Source organism: Oenanthe melanoleuca, chromosome 2 (assembly GCF_029582105.1).
Source record: "Oenanthe melanoleuca isolate GR-GAL-2019-014 chromosome 2, OMel1.0, whole genome shotgun sequence".
NCBI lineage: Eukaryota > Metazoa > Chordata > Aves > Passeriformes > Muscicapidae > Oenanthe > Oenanthe melanoleuca.
In genome coordinates this window covers 88,072,374-88,094,044 of record NC_079335.1, presented here as the reverse complement: position 1 = coordinate 88,094,044, position 21,671 = coordinate 88,072,374, and the positions used below count along the sequence as shown (strand labels likewise).

The following is a 21,671-nucleotide window of genomic DNA, read 5'->3' as shown; positions in this document are numbered from 1 at the left end:
CACTTTACATTCAGCCTATTTTTTTTCCTTTTTATTGTTCCAAATAAATTTTTTTTATAAACTGAATTTCCGTTTTTACTCAGAATCAATTTACCAAAGAGGAAACGTCGAGATTGGCTGAAAGACCTTGAGAAAGAAACTTCCTTAGGAGAGCATGATCTGGATGCAGCTAGTGAAGCTTCTTCAGAACCAGACTACAACTATGAGTTTGCACAAATGGAAGTTATTATGAAGACTCTGAATAGTAATGGTAAGGCAGCTGCCAGATAAAACTGTTCTTTTGGATTGTCTAACAAATTGAGCCTGGAATTTGATTTCTGGGTAAAATAAGCAATACAGGAGCCTTCGGTGGATTTTTCAGGATAAAATATTTTACATATATATATATTAAAAAATATATGCACCTAGGTATAAATACACAAATTAGTAGTTGGTTTGTGCCCTGACACGATTTTATCTGTACCTCTGCTGTCTTTTCTAATGCAGCTGAGTTGTAACCATATGGCTGTCAAATTATCATCCAAATTTACCAAGTTCTTTTTTTTGTGAGTCACTGTAGAAAAAAGGGATGCACCATATATGGCTCAGTTGGTTTCATCCTAATTTTCATATCAAGCGTTACTGACACCATTTTAACCATAATAAAAAAAAAATTACAATGATAACAAATCAATAGGCAAATGCCAGTTTGTTTTTTAACACTTGATCACTCTCAATTTTATCTTTGTTAAAACAATTTGTGATGCTTTTTTGGAACCATGCAGTAAGATATAGTATAGATAAAATAATGGTATGGTGTATATAAAACAATATGGCTTTTTCATGATTTCCAGGTCATAATTCATGTGATACAATAGAGTATAAAGAAATGCTGAAGAACTTGGTAAACTACTAAATGTTTTGTACAGGTGTTTTAATACACAAAAATCTGAGGGGCAAATACCTTGGTATTTGGTCCCTGACCAAGAAGACACAGTAGATACTGTTTCATTGCTTTCTGTTCTCCTTTCTTCATATCTTCACAGTATTTCCACTGTTTGCTGTGGTTTGCATGTTGAAATACAGCATTTACTTTTTATTTCATCTCCTCTTATTCTTTGTCTGTTTTGCCATTGAGTACAGCATGATTTTCCTATGTTCAGTGCAGCAATAATTTGCAGGTGTTTTACAGTTTAATTTTTAATGTGATTGCTTCTGTGAGTTACAGGATTAGGTCACTTAAATTGATATGAAATTGCTGTTTGATAACAGAAATATTCTCATTATGGTTCACTCATATCAGGAGATGAATTTCAGATGAATTTGCCATCCTGGTGGTCTTCAGTGTTGTCATCCCTTGTGAAGATTCTGTTGCCTGTTTTAAGGCCTCAAACCATCCCATATCTGTGCCAAAACTGGGACAAAGGTTTTGAACTCAATTGGCTTGTGCATGAGGCTGCTGGAAAAGTCTGAAAGCATTAATTGATGCTTGATCTGCTTGTTACTAACTGGAGATTTGACTAAAGTCTATCAGTCTATAATGAATCAGTGTTCTTTGAACAGGGGTCACATTTTTTGGTTTTCATGTGTTGTTATCCAGCTGATTGAAACGATTCTTCACAACATTCCAAGTGGCTTTACATTTGAGTTCAGTAAGCTTTTCTGATTGTGGTCCAGGCCATTTTTTGCTTTGGTTGATTGCTTTCTGTGCCTTGGTCAAGAACAGTTCAGACCTTGCTGTTCCTTAAAGCTCTTCCTTCCCTGCTGCAGAGCAAATGTTTGCAGTCAAACACATCACACTGTTTCAGAAGGGTCATATCCCAATTTCTACTGCTTCTGCTCACTCCCACGTAGGTGTAGCTTGACTAAATTGGAATAGTTAGTGATAATAAAATGCTGACAAAACAGTGACTGTGAGGATATAGCCAGGTCTTTTGATTTGAAGTAAGATAAACAGAACCTAGCAGCACTTTCTCAATGGTATAGTTAAAGCACCTTTTTTTCTAACAGGCTTCCAGCATGTTGTGTAAAAAGTAAAGCAGCTTTGTTGCAGTACCATTTATTTATTCTTCCTTAAATGAAAAATAAATATGGATACAGAAGAAGAAATAACTAAATGACTGAAGACTGTTAATTCTATTACACATATTATCTGGAGAAGTCCTAAAAGTGCAATGAAGAGGTTTTTTAAAAATTTGATTAGATAATTATTTTATAATCTTGTATAAATACAGCCCAAAGCAAGAGGGTTTGTTTTTCCTTTGTTTGGTTTTTGGATTCCCTCTCCCCATGAATTTGTTTGAGAATTATAATCCTCTTTAAATAAATATCCTGGCTTCTCCAGGGTGCAAACACATTTGTTTTTATGGCATGTAACCAGTGCAACAGTGTCACAGATTCCATCTAGCTCCAAAGAACCTCTGAGGAATATGTGTAACTTTGAAAACTGTTGTAAAGAAAACATCCAGATTCTTTCTTCCTTCAGCATGTTAACTTTGTGAGATTCTGTCAGATCAGCTTTGTACTACTGATTTGTGATGCTGGTCAAACACAGAATGCATCAAAGAAGTTTATTTTATTCTTGGATACTGTGCAGTGGTTAAGTAAGCAATGTGATTAGGTTAGGCAGCTTCTCATTTTAGCAGACAAAACTGTTACAGCTCAGGGAGAGGATTTTCATAAAACTTAGCAAAGCAGCCTGTCTCATAACTCTCTTCTACCTTGCTTAGACAAATACACTTGCAAGAAATCCTAGGGAATTTATTTAGCATCAGTGTGACTGGATTAACAGATCCCAGATGTGAATTAGGTGACATTGTAGCAAGGTAATAAATGCTGCTCATCCTATGAAGAAAATGCATCTTTATGTTCAGTGTTAGTAGTCTGTGATTTTGCAGGGAATTAACTGCAAAGGAGTATTTTTTTCAGCGTCATTGAACTCTTATCACATAAATTTATAAAGGATTGGGACTTGGAACTTTTAATACTGTATGGAATTTGCTGTGTGTTTGGCAGGCACTGGGTAGAATCTTCCTTAATTTATTTAAATTTGCATTAGGAATCTAAAATTGTAGAACATGATGTTTAAATTTAATTTAAACACTGTTGTAGTTCTTTTAAATAGTAAAAAAACTTGAACATTTATTTCTTCAAATTCTACCTAGATTGCTTATAACTAACCCCATATTTTACTTTCTTCTTGTGACAGACTTAGGGTTTTCTTAGTGAACTCTTTCTAAAGTTAAATTAAAAAGTTTTCTAAAACTGTGAATTTTGTATTACAAGACAAGCATAACCTACTCTTTTTTTTTTTGTTTGTTTTTTCTCCAATTAGTACAGGATTATGTTGCTATTGGAAAGTTTTATACTAGGTTCTTGCATCTTGTTCCAAATATTTATCATGGCGTAATTTGATCCTATGGTTGTTTTGATCCTATGGTTGTTGTGATCCTGTAAATCTAGGTGGCTGAAAAGATGACATTTACTAAAGAAATCTGTTTCTTGAACTCAGAACTGTTCTTTGAGCAGTTTAGGAAAGTCTCATCTTAGTGAGTCAGCCTTAGATTAATTTCCTGTGTTTGCAAACACAATGGAGGGATTTTAATTTCTTCCATGTCTCTTCTCTATCTACATAATGATTTTCTCAAACATTCTTATGTATAACTAAAATTGATTTGGGGAATTATGCAGCAAAGCCCATGTATTTTAAGGTCGTACTGGTATTATCTGGAAGAGTTAGGAGGATAATGATGGAGCAGATGAACCTTAGTAACTTGGTTTATAGTCCAGAATTTTAGAACTTGGTTCAGGCAGGAGTTTTTGTTTCACTGTCTGTTTAAAAGCTAATAATAGCTAACTTCTTTCTGAGAATGTCATGTACTAAAAAGTAGTATTTCTAGTTATTTTAAGACACTTTTATGCATCATGAGTTTGCTATTTGGTTGCTATTTATACTGACTGATTTTTAACTTAGTGCTTTATAATTACCATTGTGGTGGCATTTATGATGCCTTTGTGTGAAGCCAGTGATTTCTTCCGTGGATTATGCCAGGGCCACAGAAGCAACTTGCAGAAGTGTTTGCAAAAAGCAAAGAGAAGATGGTTTATAACTAAATCACACAGATGTGTTTCTTGGTTTTGCATAGGTTTTTTTTGAGTGGCACACCTCTAGTTCCAAAATTAAATCTAGGTTTGTTAGGTTTATTTTTCTCCCTCCTTTGCAACAGACTGGCATCCATAAATGTTGCAGCAGCTCTTTTTCCATTTTGTTTTGTTTTGTTTAAGCATGAAATGGAAGAGGTATCACAAACAGTTATTTTGGAGCTGAAGTTTTTTTGCATTTGAAAATCCTGGCATGTCCTAGAACTGCAGTATTGCTTCCCCTAACAGTCCACCACTCCAGCTTTGGAACTCCTCTACCCTCCTCCTGTGGTGTACAAAATCAGCAATCTGTTGGATGGTGTGCTGTCACTCAGTTACCTAGATTGGTTCTCTTGCAAAACACTTTTTTTACTGTATTTGAGCTTTCAGAAAGAAGTGTGCATGAACCAGGGATAGTACATGGAGCTTACTCTATTAAATGGCTCTTTCAGAGGCACAGGCTGGCTGTGGACCTAACCCCAGGAACAGACAGAGTAATGTTTCATTGATTTGAATGCACTTCAGATTTATCCTTAGTTGATTGACACAAGCAGTTTTTTCAGGATAGAATATCCAAACGGATATTTGTTCTGTGTTGATACCAAGATGAAATGTGGTTTGTAAAGCTCAATGTGGAAGGTCCCCCCAGGACATACTTTGTCTGCCTCAGTGCTGTGCAGCACATTAGTGCTGTGGGATGTGTGACCAGTCAGATCATTTAATTGTCTCGGTTTTCATCTGCAGCTCTCCAACATGTTTCATTCTCTGCCAAAATAGAGAAAGTACATTGCTTTTTACTTCCTTAAGTAATTTCCTCCTCTGGTTAATATCATCTTCCTTTGTGTTTTGCTTTGTTTTCTTACTAATTTGTTTCCTTTTCCATGCAATTTTTTTCTTTTCCTACTGGGATTCTGGAATATATTATAACTACACAGCACTTAAATGTGCAATAGACAACAGTCTTAACCATTGTTCTAGCCTTTTGCATGCCATTTGTTTTTTTAATTTTGGATTTTTAAAGAAAGTTTGGATTATCTATGTTATGCAATATTGGAGGGGTGCAATTTGTGTTTGCAGACTCTGGGGTGTTCTGATTGCTGTTACCAACTAAATAGTGGATATTCTGTAATGCTGAAATGACATTTTCTCATGTTTTCTGGGTTTTTTTAATTTTATTTTTTTCCCTTCTTTTTAGACCCAGTACAAAATGTGGTGCAGATCCTGGAGAAGCAGTACTTGGAGGAGAAGCGGAGCGCTCTGGAGGAGCAGCGGGTGATGTACGAGCGCGAGCTGGAGCTGCTGCGGCAGCAGCTCTCCCCAGAGAGGCAGCACCAGCACGGCAGCGACAGGCTCTCCTACACTGCTCAGGCTGCACAGCAGAAAGTCAATCTCTGGACAGAGGAGAGGTGAGAATACTGGAGTTAAACTAGTTAGTGAGAACTGCAGAGGGGGACAGATGGGGCTCAAACCTGCCATCCAAAACCACTAACACTTTTGGTGGAGTTGATGTGCAGAACAAGATCTGCACTTCCACCAAAGCATTAGCATTTTGTTTAGGGCTGAGTTCTGATGTTTAACGTGTGCAAGATTTAACTCACAAAGGACATACAAATTTAGCTTTTTTTGAGCAGTATTATAGGTCAATTTTCTGTGAGTTTTTTCTTGTGGTTTTTTTAAACTTGAAAATTGCTTATGAAAAGTTTGGTTTAGCAATTTTTGTTTTAGTCCATAAAAGAATAGTGCAGAAAGGTAAACTTGTCAATTAAGACTAAGGAGTCCAGTAGGGAGTATTGTGTTTTGCAAGTATACAATGAGAACAGTAATATTTTGTAATCAAAAGACTGTAAAAAATACAGAGAATGGGGATCCATATATGTTGTATGTATTTCTAAACATAAGCCCAGCTTTAGAAGAGAATTGCTCTGGTTGAGCTGCTTAGGAAGTTAAAGGCTTGCCATGGCATGAACTGGTCTCTTTTCAAAGAAAGAGCAGGCACCTGAATGCAGCCTTGGTGAAAGACCATCATGAGGTTTGTGGGAACAGTTAAAATGCAGTCTAGGAAGATGTGTGCAGAGTGTTTGAATTATGACAATGAAAGAAGTTTGCTCTTTGTGTCATTGAGGAGAGAAGGATACCAGCTCCACGGACAGAAGTTCAAAGGGCAGCAACTGACATGATTAAAGTTTTTTGAATACCAGTGACTATTCTGTCATGGGGCTAATTCAGCAGGAAGAATGCCTAGATGTTCTAACAGGTTTCTTGTAAATTTATTTCATCTGTTTCTTTTAAAAGAGAAACTTCCTTATTCACTCAGTATTTTTGCCTGTATGTAGTGAGTTTGAGTGCTTTTTTTTTTTTTTTTTTTTTTTTTTTGTAATTATTTTTGCTTTATTCTTCACCATTAAAAAACCAAGTCCATTTACAAGAGGTACCTGAACCGAGATAGTCAAGATTCTTTTGCAGCTTTCAACTGAGAGTGTTAGAAATAGAACAGAATAGATCTTGGTTTAGTTTTTGTGCAAGATTTTGTTTTGTAATTTCTGCCCAGTTTAGCCTGGGAAAAAAATCTAAACAAATAGCTAACTGTTGACCAGCGATGACTAGAATGTTTTTCATGGCAAGTGTAAGGTCTATGATTCAACATTAATTAAAATAATTGTTTGCCCCTGTAAAAGCTAAAAATAGAATCACTGGGTACTGAATGTAAAATGTTGCAGAGTTGAGGTTGGGATTTGCAGACTCTTTTAGGGCTGCACAAGGAGTGTGGAGTGAGGAATGTGTTAGCTGGAGGCCTTTCTATTCAGAACTGCTTTGAGCACAGCCAGGCCATCAAGAAATCATTGATAATGCACGGCAGTAGCAGAGAAGAGAACTGGGCTTACTGGCAGGGGAGGCAGTACCTCTAAAAAGATGCAGCAGAAGGGAAAAGGAAGTAGCAAAAAACCTACCTGTCCTTGAGAGCTGAAAAGACAAAATGGTAATTGACTTGCTTAAAATTAACCACCATAACCATGTAATCACAAAAAAAAAGGAATCTGGAGTGATATCAAGGCTGTGTTCTGTCAGCTTTTACTTCTCAGTAGTTGTTAGATGTTTCTGAGGAGGAGCTGTGCTTTGAATAAGAAGTTTTTCCTCTGAATTTCATGGGTGAATGCTTTACTCTGTATAACTGTTGAACTGCTTGAAGCCTGTACTTCTTTGCTGCATTGTAAAAAAGAGGAGAATTTGGAGCAATCCCTGAGGAGTCTGATAATGTTTTGGTGGCACTGCCATTGAATAAGCAGTTTTCTGTAAGAACTCATTATCAATTTGCTGTCCTCCAGAAGACCCTTTTAGGTATACTTTTATTTATTTGTAGTTACAGAAGAGGTTTCAGCTGCTGAAAAAAGGGAAAAAAATTAATTATCTTAAATAAGAAACCAGAAAAAAAAAATCTTTGAGTGGTTTCTGCTATAAAAGTATGGCAACATGTTGTTGGGAGGATGTTTACCAGCCATTTGGCCAGAGGGCAAGAAATCCTGGGAAGAATGGGAAGACTGGACGTGAAAAATGTGCAAAAGTTCCAAGAGTCTGGATTGCATGGGATTTGATTGGTGCAGTTTTAGCTGCCTCTGCTGCTGTTGCAAATGAAGATGAGCTCTACTGGATCAGCCAGCAAAATTAATTTGATAGGTATGACATGTGGGCTCGTGGCTGTATCTTTCAGATCAGCTGGAACACATTGCACAGAGGTTATTCCCACTTTCTGCTGACTGTGGAAAGACAGATGACACCTGGTCCGGTGTTAAATCCTGTTGGCATAAAGTTAACCTATTGTAACTTTGAACAAATTTTATTTGTTGGGGTGGTGGTGCAGTGGACATGGGGGTCCAGCATATCCTGTATCTGGCATTGGGAATCCCAGAGACTTGCAATGATACCTTATGAGTGTCAGTTGTTTCTCCTTATCTGGCTTAAATGATTGTTTCAGGATTTCATGTTCAATGAGTATTTGCTCCAGTTAATGCCCTAGTGCAACTTGTCATATATTTAATGTAGTAAGAATTAAGAAATCCTATCTGAACGTGTTTTGGGATTTTTTTTTTGCTTAACTTTCTGGAAGGATTCTGGCACAGCTGTATCCAGCAAAACACAACTGTTATAAGAACGGGCCATAATAATTGGTTGAGTTACTTGTAAGTTTGCCTTGCAGTCTTAAACCATTCCTTTCCCAAGAATCTAGCCAAGATTGGTGTGGGAGCCTCCCAAAAAGCTTTCCAGATGCTGGTGTCCCAGATTAAGGAAGTGACTGGCTGTAGCTGGATCCAGTGGCTCTTACAGCACTTACGTACAGATAAAAGCTGCCTTCTTCTTCCCAAGTTAGGCAGATGTCTTGCAGTGGCTGTGGGTGTAGTGCACTCTCAGTATCAAATATTTTCTTGTGAATAATTTTTGGCTACCTTAATTTGCTGTGTGAATCCAGAGTAATAGCTGTCTGTGGAATGTGCCACTTGCATGGTCTGGAATTGCTTATTTAATTTTGATAGCCTGGATAACAGACGCAAGAGGCAGAGGGAAAGGAATTTTCATCTAATGCTGGGAGGAGATATGGAGGAAGTTACTAAAAATCCACTGATAGTAGCATCTGTTTAAGACCCAGTAAAACCCACCACTGTTGCAAACTAAGGCTGGGTAGGGGACAGAGATGAAGCTGCATGTTTTAATGTGTTGAAGGCGCTAAAATTCAGGGCTGCTTGCTAACACTGCTGGTTGTTTACCACTTTGTGGTGTCAGGGGACTGTCAGAGTGCAGTTTGAACTAGCCATTGCTTGAGATTTTCTGGAAAAAGATAACCACTCAAGTAGATATCTGCTATGACTGAGAGGCATGTTAGCAGCAGGCAAACTTTGCCTGTATTCATAGGAAGGCTCTTGTTCCTCCTACAGCTGTGTATAATTTAAGGTGTTTTGTGGAAATCAGAAGTGTATGTGCTCAACATCTGCCATATTTCAGTAGGACTTTGCCCAGAAAGGCTAAAAAAATCATACAGCGACGAGCTGGTGACTGAAATATCCCAAGTTTGATCTTGAGTTTTGTAAAGGGGAGATAGTAAATGCTGTTGAATTACAAAGAAAGGCAGAATGAACTTTGCTCAGAGGATAATCATGATCATTTTAAAAGGTAACTTAAAGATGAGAATCCCAGGTAAGAGCCTATCTTAGTACACAGGTGTACGTATAGTATGTGTCATAGCAGGTTTGCCACGTGTTGTGTTAGAGTAGATTTGCTCAGACAGGCCTGAGAAACCTCTTTGGAATTTGTCCAGAAACTGAGTGCACAGGATTTAACCTATGCTCATTCATCTGTTACTTAAAAGATGCCTTGGGTAAATAGGATTTAAGATTTTTTTATTTATATTTTTTAAATGTGTATGCTTGAGTAAGTAGGGGGAGGTCTGTGGTCACTGCAAAGTCCTTGGAGTGATACAGAGCTGTGGCCTGCAGTGAATGCAGCTTCTAACATTATGGTCTGAGGAAGAGCAGGTTTTATAAAGATGAAGTCTCACAAGTTGGGGCTGGTAGATTCTGTGGAACAGGACTCCAGATTAAAAACACAGCTGCAGTTATTTCATTTCTTGAAACTTTGAAATGTCCTCAGGGCTTTAAACAAATCATCCCATATTACTGTGACCTGTTATTTGGGCATATCACCATACTAGACATGCCTCAACAGTAATTTAACTGTTTAATATGTGATCACTGCTTTCCCTCAGTAAAACTGTGTGAGTGTTTCATCTTCACTGACATAGTGTTGCTCCGCATTTCCTCTTAAACTTGTTTCAGAAAAGTCTTTTTTAGCACCTCTATTTGCAGCTTTCCAATAATAGAAATAGGTTTCTGTGTATTTTTCATGTTACCTACTGCACCACAGGGATGAATTGTTTCGACAGAGCCTGGCTAAACTTCGAGAGCAAATAGTAAAGGCAAATACTCTGGTGAGAGAAGCAAACTTCTTAGCAGAAGAAATGAGTAAGCTAACAGATTATCAAGTAACACTTCAGATCCCTGCTGAAAACCTCAGTGCCAACAAAAAGGTAATGACAACAAAGAGTGCTGGAAAATGTACCTTTGTGGCTAAACTTTGTAGACATATATAACATTCATCCAACTTGAGCCAATAAAATGTTACTTTTGTTAGATTATGCATAGGCAAAAACAGAAGTACTACCTGATTGATATACTGAAAGTGAGTAATTAAGTAAAAATGGCAACAGAGCATTAAGTATGCCTCTTGCTGTTTTCAAGTGTGTGATCTCCATATGTGCACGCAGATTTTGATCAGACATTTGTGTTCTGTTGCTGCAGAACCTGCATTTTAGTTATGTCTGCAGAAATTAATGAGTTTTGTTACAGTTTCCTACCATTTTGTGTCTTAAAGGGTTTTACAGTGCTGCTGGAAATATACTAGGAGTTGGGATAATATGCTTGTCCTAAGGGCTTTGGTTGTGTTAATGCTCCTGTGGGATTGATCACTGTTTCAGAAGGATCAAGAGATCTAGATCCTCAGAGATGTGTATAGGCCATGCTTTGTCCGAGGACAGAAGTAGCATGACTGGCATGCAGAAAGAAGCTGCATGTTCTGTATTTTATTCCTTTCTAGGAATGCAGTTTGAGTGAAGGGTTAAACTACTTACATGCACCTTTCCTGCACTGATTGTTTTTATTTCTGATTTAGAGGGGTGCAATAGTAAGCGAGCCTGCAATTCAAGTGAGAAGAAAAGGAAAAGGTACTCAAGTGTGGACTATTGAGAAACTAGAGAACAAATTGATTGACATGAGAGATCTCTATCAAGAATGGAAGGAGAAAATTCCTGAGGTAATTTATATATTTGCAAAATTGATCAAAGATTGAGTTTCTTTTCTTTAAAACAAATATGCTGTAGAGAGCAAGTGCAATGACTTTGTAAATGAAAGGTTAGGGTATGTTTTGTTTTTTTAAAACCAAAACAAACTAACTAAAACCCAGAACAAAACCAGTTTGGCTAATACTAAATATTCTAAATACCCATGCATAGTAAAGCACAGGTATGTCAGATCTCAGTTTTGTTCTCAGATGCTAAGTGTGCTGAGGTCAGGTATTATTGTACTGAGGTAGTGACTCACAATGCCACTAAGAGCATATGTTTACCTGGCATGCAGATGACCACGAGCTCTGAATGGAAGCAGCAAACTGCATTAGAAATAACATTATTAAACTGCAGTCAGTGTCAAAGCTAACAAGGATGTTAGGCACAGAACTACACTTAAGGCACAGAACATACTAGTGGGATAAAACTCGATTTTAAACTATGAAATATTCTTTAATTTCATTTGTAGATTCCCCAGCCTTAAAGCAGTGAAAAAATCAATTAAAGATACTTAGTCTAGTATTTCCAGTATTTCCATCAAAACCAAGTGGTATTTTGTGAGAATTTATGAAGAACATTAGCCTTGGCAGATAAACATGAGACTGGTCAAAAATTTGCTTGTTTGCTAGAAAGAGATATGATATTTTGTATCCAGAAGACATCATCTAAGTATCAAGGTAGAAGTGCATAGGAAATATATCTTACTCTCTTGTGGCTGTTAGGAAGCACCTAAATTACTTGTATCAAGAATCATTAAATATGTTTGAACAACTCTTGTGCCTTTGTTACATGCTTTGGACGGGACAATGGGAATCTCTAAAATCATAATACAGGGGAGGTCAAGCACTTCATCTGTGCCCATTGAAGACAACGATGATTTTGCTGCTGACTTTAGTAAGAACTGATAGCACATATTTGAATACATTGTCTGCCTGAGCCAGGATCATTCTTTCCATGACCTATGTCGTCCATAATGCATGTGTTCTATGTGCTACATAGAAACACGTAGGTCAAATGCATGTGTTGAAGACAAAAGAGGAGAAGAAGGGAAAGAACTAACAAATTCGCTGAGGAGTGCATATCATGCTAGGAATCTGCATGAATTCTTTGTGGCTGTATGGGGAATGCTGCAGGTGTGATCTCAGCTCTGTGGGAGTCATAAGAACACTTGTTGGCTTAAGTAGGAGTCATCCTGCACCTTCCCTTTACCCTTCTAGTGGTAGCCAGCAGCCAGTCCAGCACAACCTGAGGATGGTTTGACCTCTTGTTTAAGAAGTATAAACACAGCAGAAAAGGTGAAACATCTTGAAATCAATGGCTACTGAGATTGCTCATGGTAAAGTCTGCTTTGCCTTGATATTGCTAAAATATACAGGTCATCATATTATTATATCCCTTAGTAAAGAAAGGATTGTATAATGTCTCATCTCAAAGATTTCATTTCAGATTTGTAATATGATTCTAGTCTCTTTCTGTCTGTGTAACAGGAAGGAACAAAGATGGGTAGTGAAATCATTTTTGTGCCATGATCTTTTAATACTGTGCAGTTATTTGATCTCTTGTTCCCAAGAGATGGTGGTTTTGTGACATCCCTTTCATTATCTCTAAAACAGATAAGGAAGCTGATTGGCAAGAGAGGAGATCCTTTCTACGAAGCACAGGAGAACCACAACTTGATTGGCGTGGCCAACGTGTTTCTGGAGTGCCTTTTCTACGACGTGAAGCTGCAGTACGCCGTGCCCATCATCAGCCAGCAGGGCGAGGTAGGGCTGGGCTGAGTGCTCCTGTGGGACTCTTGGTGCTCCTGTGGGACTCATGGTGCTCCTTGTGCACCAGGGGATTAGCAGGCAAATGGTGCCTGCTGTCTTGTTCCCCAGTGAAATAAGTGTGTTTCAAGTGGCCTTGTATGTCCTCTGTGTACTTGCCTTCAGGTGGCAGGGCGGCTGCATGTTGAAGTGATGCGTGTCACTGGGTCTGTCCCAGAACGTGTGGTAGAAGGAGATGACTCCTCTGAGAACTCCAGTGAGAGTGGGAGTCTGGAAGTCATGGATAACAACGGAGAAATTATTCACAGAGCGAAAAAGCTCTCCTGCAGGGTGAGTGAGAGCACCTGATGAAGGCCTCTGTAACTAAGTACTCAGTCCGATGTAAAGTACTAAACTATGTAGACTATTGCTTTTTGAAAAGTCTCTGAGAGGACTTCTGTTGTTCCAGCTCAGGGTGGGCCGATCAGTGGTTGCTGATGGCTGATTTAATTTGTGTTAGTTTCTAGTAGATGTCCATCTGCACCATAAATACTGGTGTTACAAGGACAATCCTTTACAGACAGAAGGGGAAACAGTTTCTCCCTCTAACTATCTCCTGTAGTGTGATCATCTAATGTAGTATCTATGGGTGGTGTATGGATTTAATTTCTTCTGTGATGAAGCATTTCATTCTCAACTCGTGCTTATAAGCTGCCTCAAACAAAACATGTACATGGGTTTCCATCTATATATGGAATGTATAGGTTTCTGTATATGTAAAATCAGATTTCCTAAATGGGAACATCCTTACTGTCCTTTTAAAATTTCTTCTTGGCTGTTGGTCTTCAATTTGCAGTTGAAGAAGAAACAGCCATATTCATGACAATGTCTGTTTTGTGTCCTCAGGTAAAAATAAAAGAAGCAACCGGACTGCCACCTAATCTCTCCAACTTTGTCTTTTGTCAATACACATTTTGGGATCAATGCGAGTCAACGGTAGCAGCACCAGTGGTAGATCCAGATGTGCCTTCACCTCAGAGCAAAGATGCTCATTTTACAGTGGTCTTCTCTCACTGTAAGGTAAGCTGTCCAGAGGTTTTTGTTGTCCAGAGTTGAGCTTTGTGATGCAAACTGTATGGTTTTATCAGACAGAAAGTGAGTTGCTTGGTGTATCCTCACAGGCAAGTTGAGGGGATACAATTATTTGATATGGTTGAATGTGATTTGTTTTTCTCATTGCCAGGACTATGTGGTGAATGTCACAGAGGAGTTTTTGGAGTTCATTTCAGAAGGAGCTCTTGCTATTGAGGTGTGGGGTCACAGGTGTACTGGCAATGGCAGCTCTGTTTGGGAAGTTGATTCTCTTCATGCAAAAACTAGGACACTGAGAGACAGGTACAAATAAATTACAAGTGAATGCTTCCATCAACTTGCTAAAAGTATTTTCATATCTGTGGTGCACAAAGGCACTTGGAGGCAACCATAAGTTTTTATGGGGATGTCTTTTTAGATGGAATGAAGTAACTCGAAGAATAGAAATGTGGATTTCCATACAAGAATTGAATGAGATGGGAGAATACACTGCAGTGGAACTCCATCAGGCAAAAGATGTAAACACAGGGGGAATTTTCCAGCTTAGGCAGGTATGTATCTTTTCCTTGCCATCTTATTCATGCTTAAATTGATTTTGAAATTTTATTCTTAGTTTCTCTCTCCCTCTGAATTTCCTACTTAGGGTCATTCTCGCAGAGTTCAGGTGACGGTGAAACCCGTGCAGCATTCGGGAACGTTGCCTCTCATGGTAGAGGCAATTCTTTCAGTCTCTGTAGGTGGGGTGACTGCCAGATCAACCAAACTGCAAAGGGGCTTGGACAGCTACCAGGTGAGGCAGTTAATTTCTCAATTTCATGGGGTTCTGCTGTTCTAGACCTAGCCCAACATAATTCCAAAAGGGACCTTAGCACACTGGTACATGATTTGCAGTTTTACATGTGCTTGAGGTTAATACATGTAACGTGAGCCTGTGGTGCTAAACCTGCTTTTTTTTTTTTGCTTGTAACTCAGTGTATGACTGATAAAGTACTGGTGTGGTAGAACAGAAGGAATATGGAAATTGTTTCTACCTTTGTGTGTAGGTGTGTAGAGGTAATTAATACTAGATTCCTAGTGCCATTTCACCTTCCAGGGATGGTGAAAATTGAGGAGGGGAAAAGCAAAAAAAAAAAAAAAAAAAAAATTAGTAGAGAAAATGTAGTGAGATACTATTTAGCTTTTCGAAAAGCACCAAGTCATTATTTGATAATCAAAATAATTATTTGATAATCAAAAACAGTCATCACTGAATGGGAGAGCTATTCCACATAGCCAAGGAAGCCCTTAAGGAGCATAATTATTTCAGCTGATACTGGACAAATTCATATTGGAAATAATGCATGGCTTTAGCAGTGATGGCAAAGAGCAAGTGGAATGAACCACCCACAGAAGCAAGGTGCCTTTTGTCTAAATGTTTGCCTTCAGTTCCACAAATAATTCTAACCTTGGATACAGGTGAAACTGTATAACTTGAGATTAGTGGTCTGCTTACTCAGTCATTTTTCTGGCACTGGATTCTGTGGGGTTTTTTATTATTTTATTTTTTTAATAAATATATTTACTAATACTCAAATCATGGCTGACCTGCTACAGTCTAATGAAAATATATCTTTCTATCTATTAATAAGACTAGTAATTTGAGTGTTGTGGTTTTAACATTTTACAAGTTTGTGGCAGAAATGTTGGTATTCATGTTTTGGGTTATTTCTGTGAATTTCTGTTGAGTGAAATGCATGGGTTTTTGTGTTTTACGAAATGTATTTTCCCCTACCAGAAGGAGGAGGATGATGGTGGTGATATGGATAGTTACCAGGTATTGCTGCTGTTGCTGTCAATCCTGCGGCATGGGGCACAGCTAATGCTAATGGCCAGCAACTCTCAAATGAACAAGCAAAAGCGGCTTTGACACACATGCTGTGCATTTCAGAGGCTACCTGGGCTATGAAACACTGCTATTTCAGTTTACCTTGTGACTTTATACTCCTACAGTGTCTTCTCTTCTCTAGTACTCTGCAGTCAACTCTCCTAACTGGCTACATGAATTGCTATGGGAATAAAAGCTTTGAAACTTTAATTTAGAATGAGAGTAGTTTCCGATTAATATCACAGGGAAAAGAGCTGGCAGCTTCAGGCATTTTTCCCAGGCAAATTATAGGATAGGACCATAGGATATTTTGTTTGTTTTCTAAAGAGAGTATCATAACCTTTTACATGGTGCAGTTTTCTGAAATGCTTGAGTGAGAGAGAGTGGAGGATGTGAATGAGGGGGTATTACAGAAGCTTCAGTGAAGCAATTTTCTTTTATCTGCACAAAACCCACCCTTGACACTGTTTTTCTGTGTTGTAAGTCACAATTTAGACAGTGTAACAGAAGACTCATTTTAAAGGGTGACAAAGAGCAGAAGAGAAAATCTCCCCTAAAGTAAAATAAATTTCAGATTTCTACATAGAAGACTTTTTCTAATAGGCAGTCCTACAGAAGTAAAAACAGTTAGGTGAGAATTCTGACATCCCTTATGATGATGTATAAAGTTTCCTAGTAATCTCAAAAATACAGTTTAAGGTACTAACTTCTTGCGGGCTGTTTATGCGCTTCCTGACATATCACAGAGAAGAACCAGCCAGATTTTCCTGTGATACCACAAAGCATGATTGCATGATGGGTTTTGTTTGCATGAGGAATCTTTTAATTGCACTGATAGCAGCTGCTAGCAATGGAATTTTGTGCAGGTTTGAGGGCGTACTGACCTGTCTAATCTTCAGGAGAATTTACAATCAACTGATAATACTGGGTTTTCCTCTTCCATATGCTATTCAAAAGTTTGATTGCCACTTCTGTGGGTAATTAGCCGTGGTGTCTAATCTGTTCAGCAGCAAAGGCAGTCACATTTTCTTTTCTCCTGTTGAAATCTGAGACTTGAAAACAAACTTCCCTTCATGGGTGATGAGGTACTTAATCGGTGTGCATGTCATACGGGGGAGAAAAGTTTTCTGCATTGTGCAAGCCATTTAATATAAATTCTGATTAAATTACCACAAAATTCACTGCCTCAGTCACCCACACAGTCTAGTGACTTTCTTCTCTATTTCCATGTTAGGAAGAAGATTTGAACTGTGTACGAGAAAGGTGGTCTGATGCATTAATAAAACGCAGAGAATACCTAGATGAGCAGATCCAAAAGATCAGCAACAAACAAGGTTTGCAGCTTGAAGTCTCTGTCATAAGTATTTTATGCCCTATACCACAGAAAGGGCATCTCATCTGTGATCCTAATCTCTTCCACTGTAGAAAAATCTGAGGATGATATAGAACGAGAAGCCCGGCTGGTGGAGCAGTGGGTAGGGCTGACGGAAGAGAGGAATGCAGTGTTTGTTCCAGCACCAGGCAGTGGAATTCCCGGTGCCCCCGCAAATTGGTACGTTCAGAAAAGCCACTGGAGTTGCCAGCTTTTTGTACATAAACCGTGCATGCTGCAAGGTACAAATCTAAGGATGTTTTGGAGCTTCCTGTGTTCTCCTGTCATACAAATACAAACTGCATTCAGCTGACAGAAAGTTTAGAAGGTCAGATGCTGTTCTGAATGTAAGAAAGGTTTACTTAGCTAAGGTATTACATAAAGTAGCTTTGAAATAGCTTTCAAGGTTTGAAAATCATCTTTGAATATAGTACAGTATTTTGCAACTTTATACAATTGAGAAAATTATCCAGTAGTTAGATTCCTTTCAGAAAAGGAATGATTGAAAGATGAATGGTAGAACACATGATAATGTCATTGATAAAGGGTGGAGAAAAGAAACTCTGATTTCAATGGATCAGTTCTCTGTTTCTTCTGAATTTGTAATATATTTCTCTTTAGTTTCATTTAAATTTGTGTTTTAACTAAGATCTTTGGAGCCAATATGCAAAAATGAGGAATGCAACATGTTAAGTTTGGGAAAATGTGGACAAGAAATACTCCTCTAATTAAGTGTACATTAATGTGTCCAATAGTATTCAGGGAATAATGTAGCAATACTCTTATCTCGCCATTTTTCCCCTTATCCACCCAAGGTGTGCTGTGGACCTATAGCTAAAAGTGTGTTTATGGATATAAAGACTGCCAGTAGTTACATAACCAGTTATTTGGAGGGTTGCTGACTTCATATATGAAATGACTACAACCAGTTAACTTCATAAGGAACAGAACATGATGTTTAAAATGCACAGAAACTGCCACATGCTGTGTGGTGTGAATTGAGTTTTGGCAGAGCTCTAGATTTAGCTCTGTGTACAGATAAACAAAATGCTGTCAGTGCCACACAGGCATTCAGAGTAGCCATCAAAATGTTGACAGCTTTAGCCATTGGTTACAGTTATTGAATATTTTCCATGGGGATCTGTTTGCCCAAATTAGCTTAGGTGTGAATTTGCCGCCTTTGTTGCCAGCAGTTTGTTTTGTTTCAGGATTCCACCTGCAGGAATGGAAACACATATACCTGTCCTCTTCCTTGATCTGAATGGTATGTTATAAAAGCAGATTAATAAAGCAGATTTCCCCTTGCGGAGGGGAAAATGGGGGTTAGTTTGGGTCAATAAATTGTTAAATGGAAGAATGAACCTGAAAGGTGTAAGAAATCAAACAAGTCCTGGCAATGACACTGTCTGATATGGCTTGTAAAGTGCTTTTTCTTCTGGTTGTGTATGTTGGCATAATTAAGCACAATTATTTTAGAATAAGGGTTAAAGTCAGGCGAGACAGAAGTACAGTGATAGACTGTACAACAGAAAATATGGTAGGAAGGCAAGCTTAGTTTGAATCAAACAGCAAATGAGGAAAATCCTGTAATCGTTTTGATGTACGAATTCACATGTCATTAAAGCACTGATAGATAATCTCCCAATGCTTTCACTGATGTATCTGTAGAGTCTTAAACAGCTCATTCAATGAACACTGTGTTAGGGCTATAATGAGCTTTCTATACAAAATCTAAGTCTTCTCCCTTGGAAGATATTTAGTTCTAAATGCAAGAAGAATATTGATAAATATTCTTAAGGCATAGACACATAGTGTAACAAGAGACTAGAGGTAGCTCCACATTTAAGGACTGTTTAGGAAGCAAGTCTAATTATAAACCTGAACATAAAGTACAAGAGTATCCATAGGCCATATCACATCAGCACTGGAGTGGGTGACTACATATTTATATAGGCAATTCATCAATACCTGCTTTTGGAAAGTGAAATACCCTCTTCCTTTATCTGTGTGCACATAAAATGTTTTTTTTTTTGTTTTTTTTTGTCTTTTTTTTTTTGTTTGTTTGGGGTTTTTTTTTGTTTTTTTGTTTGTTTTGTTTTTTTTTTTTCTTTTTTGGGTTTTTTTTTTTTTTTTTTTACTGTCAGTAGAGATTAGCAGACAAAAGATCAAATAGGATATTTAAACAGGTTCATTGTGTCATTGCACACCTTTTGTTTGTTTAGCTAAAAGCGAAATGTAGCCAGAACTGCTATTTTCAATTTCATTTGTATGCTGAAATCACCTTCAAAATGCTGCATAGTAATAAGATTAAGTAGGATTAAATGTATTATGAAATATGAGTAGGCCTTTATTACAACTTTGTATTACAACTTTGCCTCTATATATTCATATCCTTTGGTATAAAACTATTTCATTCTTTGCACATTTGTTTCATTAGCTGATGACCTCAGTGCCAATGAACAACTTATAGGTCCCCATGCATCAGGAGTTAACTCAATACTACCAAAGGAGCATGGGAGCCCATTCTTTTATCTGCCGATCATAAAACACAGTGATGATGAGGTAAATTGTTAGCAAGCCTCCTTCTTGACAACTGCAGCTTGTGTAAATGCTTTCTTCTTATGTTTTATTTCCTGCTTCTTTGTATTAATTACTATTATCATTATTACCTTTTTGTCTTTGAAGTACCATCTGTATCTAGTGATGCTGTTATTTTCTGGCCTATTTATTTAGAATTTAAGAGGATATGACTTGTTACTATTTTGCCTTAATTCAGAGATGACAAGTCTATTCTTTTGGCAAAGAATAATTCAACTGCCTGACTCAAAATCTGTTTTCCTGCTTTCCTCACCCCTTCATCATTCCTCTTGCAGGCTCTTACCTCTTCAGAGAAAATAACTTGTTTTATTGTGTGCGCTAGGCAAAGCTTAATACTTAAATAAAAATTCTTCCATTTGTAGTACAGAATTACTGTTTTTTAAATATATGGCTTGAGAAATGTTGGAAATTAATGTTTCTGAATCAATTTTGGAATTTCTTAAGTGACTCCTTCCATGTCATGCATCTACTCAGGCCATTGGTTAAGACACTGTTTCCAGAATAAAGGGGATGCTAAAGCTGGGGAGAAGGCAGAGGGAAGGAAAAAAAGTTCTGCAGAATGGGTGCAGGTTTATCTCTCTGGGCATTATAACCTAATCCAACATAGATGGAAGATTTTACATTTAAATTAATATATTTCTAATATAATAGCAGTCGGATGTGTATTCCTTCATCCAGTCTTTCTTCTGCTTTCCTTTCTGTCTGCAGCCATGTGAAGACTTCCTTTTGGGGCAGGGTTTGCACAGTGCAGGGATTGTGGTCATGATTGTTTTCCCCAGTATCTTTACACCTCTTATGATTCTTCTGATAATATCCTTATTGTGATAAGGAGGCTTGACTGCACTCTGTTCAATGATTGTGATTTTTCTCTCATTAAGGAATTGTTTTACTTCATGATAAATCATTGTAAATGATGCCTGTTATTAGAATAATAGAATCTTTGATTTCTTTTTCCTTCTTCCACTTAATTTGTCTGCATAGGTTTCAGCCACTGCTGCCTGGGACTCTTCTGTCCATGATTCAGTGCACCTGAATAGGGTAACGCCTCAGAATGAGAGAATTTACTTAATAGTGAAGACTACTGTGCAGCTCAGTCACCCTGCTGCAATGGAACTGGTATTACGCAAAAGAATTGCAGCCAACATTTATAACAAGCAGGTAATAAGTTTATATATTCTCTTATTCCTTGTTTTGTTTCATATTCTTAATTTGATGAATGTGTTTTCTTAGCTGCTTGCTTAATTTTGTGAGTCTGGTCTCCCCAGTTCTTACAAGAGAGAAATTAAAACTAGGTTTTTGTAGGTTGCAGTGAAGCTGTGTACTGGTATATTTCTTTGAACTGTCCATTTTTCAACTGATTTAACTTAGTAGAATTGTATACTGAGCACAGTGCTGTAAAGAGTGCTTATAATATTATAAATGCTAAAAAAAGTAATTTAATAAATTATGTTTCTGATTGACTTCATAATTAGAGTTTGCATTGCATCTTTTTATTTCTTACTGTGTCATAAATAATAATTATCAAAACAGTAACTGAAAATTGTTTTCTTTCTAGAGTTTTACCCAGAGCCTGAAAAGGAGAATATCCTTGAAAAATATATATTATGCCTGTGGAGTGACTTATGAAATAGTATCCAATATACCAAAGGTAAATCATACTGTATTTCTCTGGCAAATTCACAGAAACCAACAGAGTTGACCTACTGCAGTGGATGATACTGATTAGAAAGTAAATGTCCTGCTTTGCTGGTATGAGGCAGCTAGCCAAAGTGGATAAACTGAAGTTCAGTGTGAGATCATGTTTATCTTTAAACAGTTGAAAACTGTGGGGATTTTATTTTCTCTTCTACTGTGTTTAACTGAGTTGTTGTAGTAGAGTTATTTTTGAAAGCCCATTAGTGTCTGCAGGGACAATATAGAGAGTACTCAGAGGAATATTCAGGTTTGTGAAAACAGAATAGCTGGGCATCTGAGTTCACAGGAATATAAATTACT

General features: G+C 37.6%; 1 protein-coding gene across 3 annotated transcripts in view; it reads left to right on the top strand.

Moving 5' to 3' along the window:
* Positions 1 to 21,671, top strand: part of KIF13A (kinesin family member 13A) — a 104,027-nt gene that overhangs the window by 68,629 nt on the left and 13,727 nt on the right. For 2 of the 3 annotated variants that reach the window (XM_056483940.1, XM_056483942.1), the window contains exons 16-32: positions 84 to 250; positions 5,315 to 5,525; positions 10,030 to 10,192; positions 10,834 to 10,974; positions 12,619 to 12,768; positions 12,937 to 13,101; positions 13,657 to 13,830; positions 13,994 to 14,145; positions 14,261 to 14,393; positions 14,486 to 14,632; positions 15,617 to 15,655; positions 16,941 to 17,040; positions 17,132 to 17,258; positions 18,287 to 18,342; positions 19,516 to 19,640; positions 20,658 to 20,834; positions 21,232 to 21,324. In XM_056483940.1, the coding sequence (XP_056339915.1) occupies positions 84 to 250; positions 5,315 to 5,525; positions 10,030 to 10,192; positions 10,834 to 10,974; positions 12,619 to 12,768; positions 12,937 to 13,101; positions 13,657 to 13,830; positions 13,994 to 14,145; positions 14,261 to 14,393; positions 14,486 to 14,632; positions 15,617 to 15,655; positions 16,941 to 17,040; positions 17,132 to 17,258; positions 18,287 to 18,342; positions 19,516 to 19,640; positions 20,658 to 20,834; positions 21,232 to 21,324 (2,320 nt within the window). The remainder of the gene's footprint in view (positions 1 to 83; positions 251 to 5,314; positions 5,526 to 10,029; positions 10,193 to 10,833; positions 10,975 to 12,618; positions 12,769 to 12,936; positions 13,102 to 13,656; positions 13,831 to 13,993; positions 14,146 to 14,260; positions 14,394 to 14,485; positions 14,633 to 15,616; positions 15,656 to 16,940; positions 17,041 to 17,131; positions 17,259 to 18,286; positions 18,343 to 19,515; positions 19,641 to 20,657; positions 20,835 to 21,231; positions 21,325 to 21,671) is intronic. The other variant, XM_056483941.1, reaches the window with a different exon arrangement.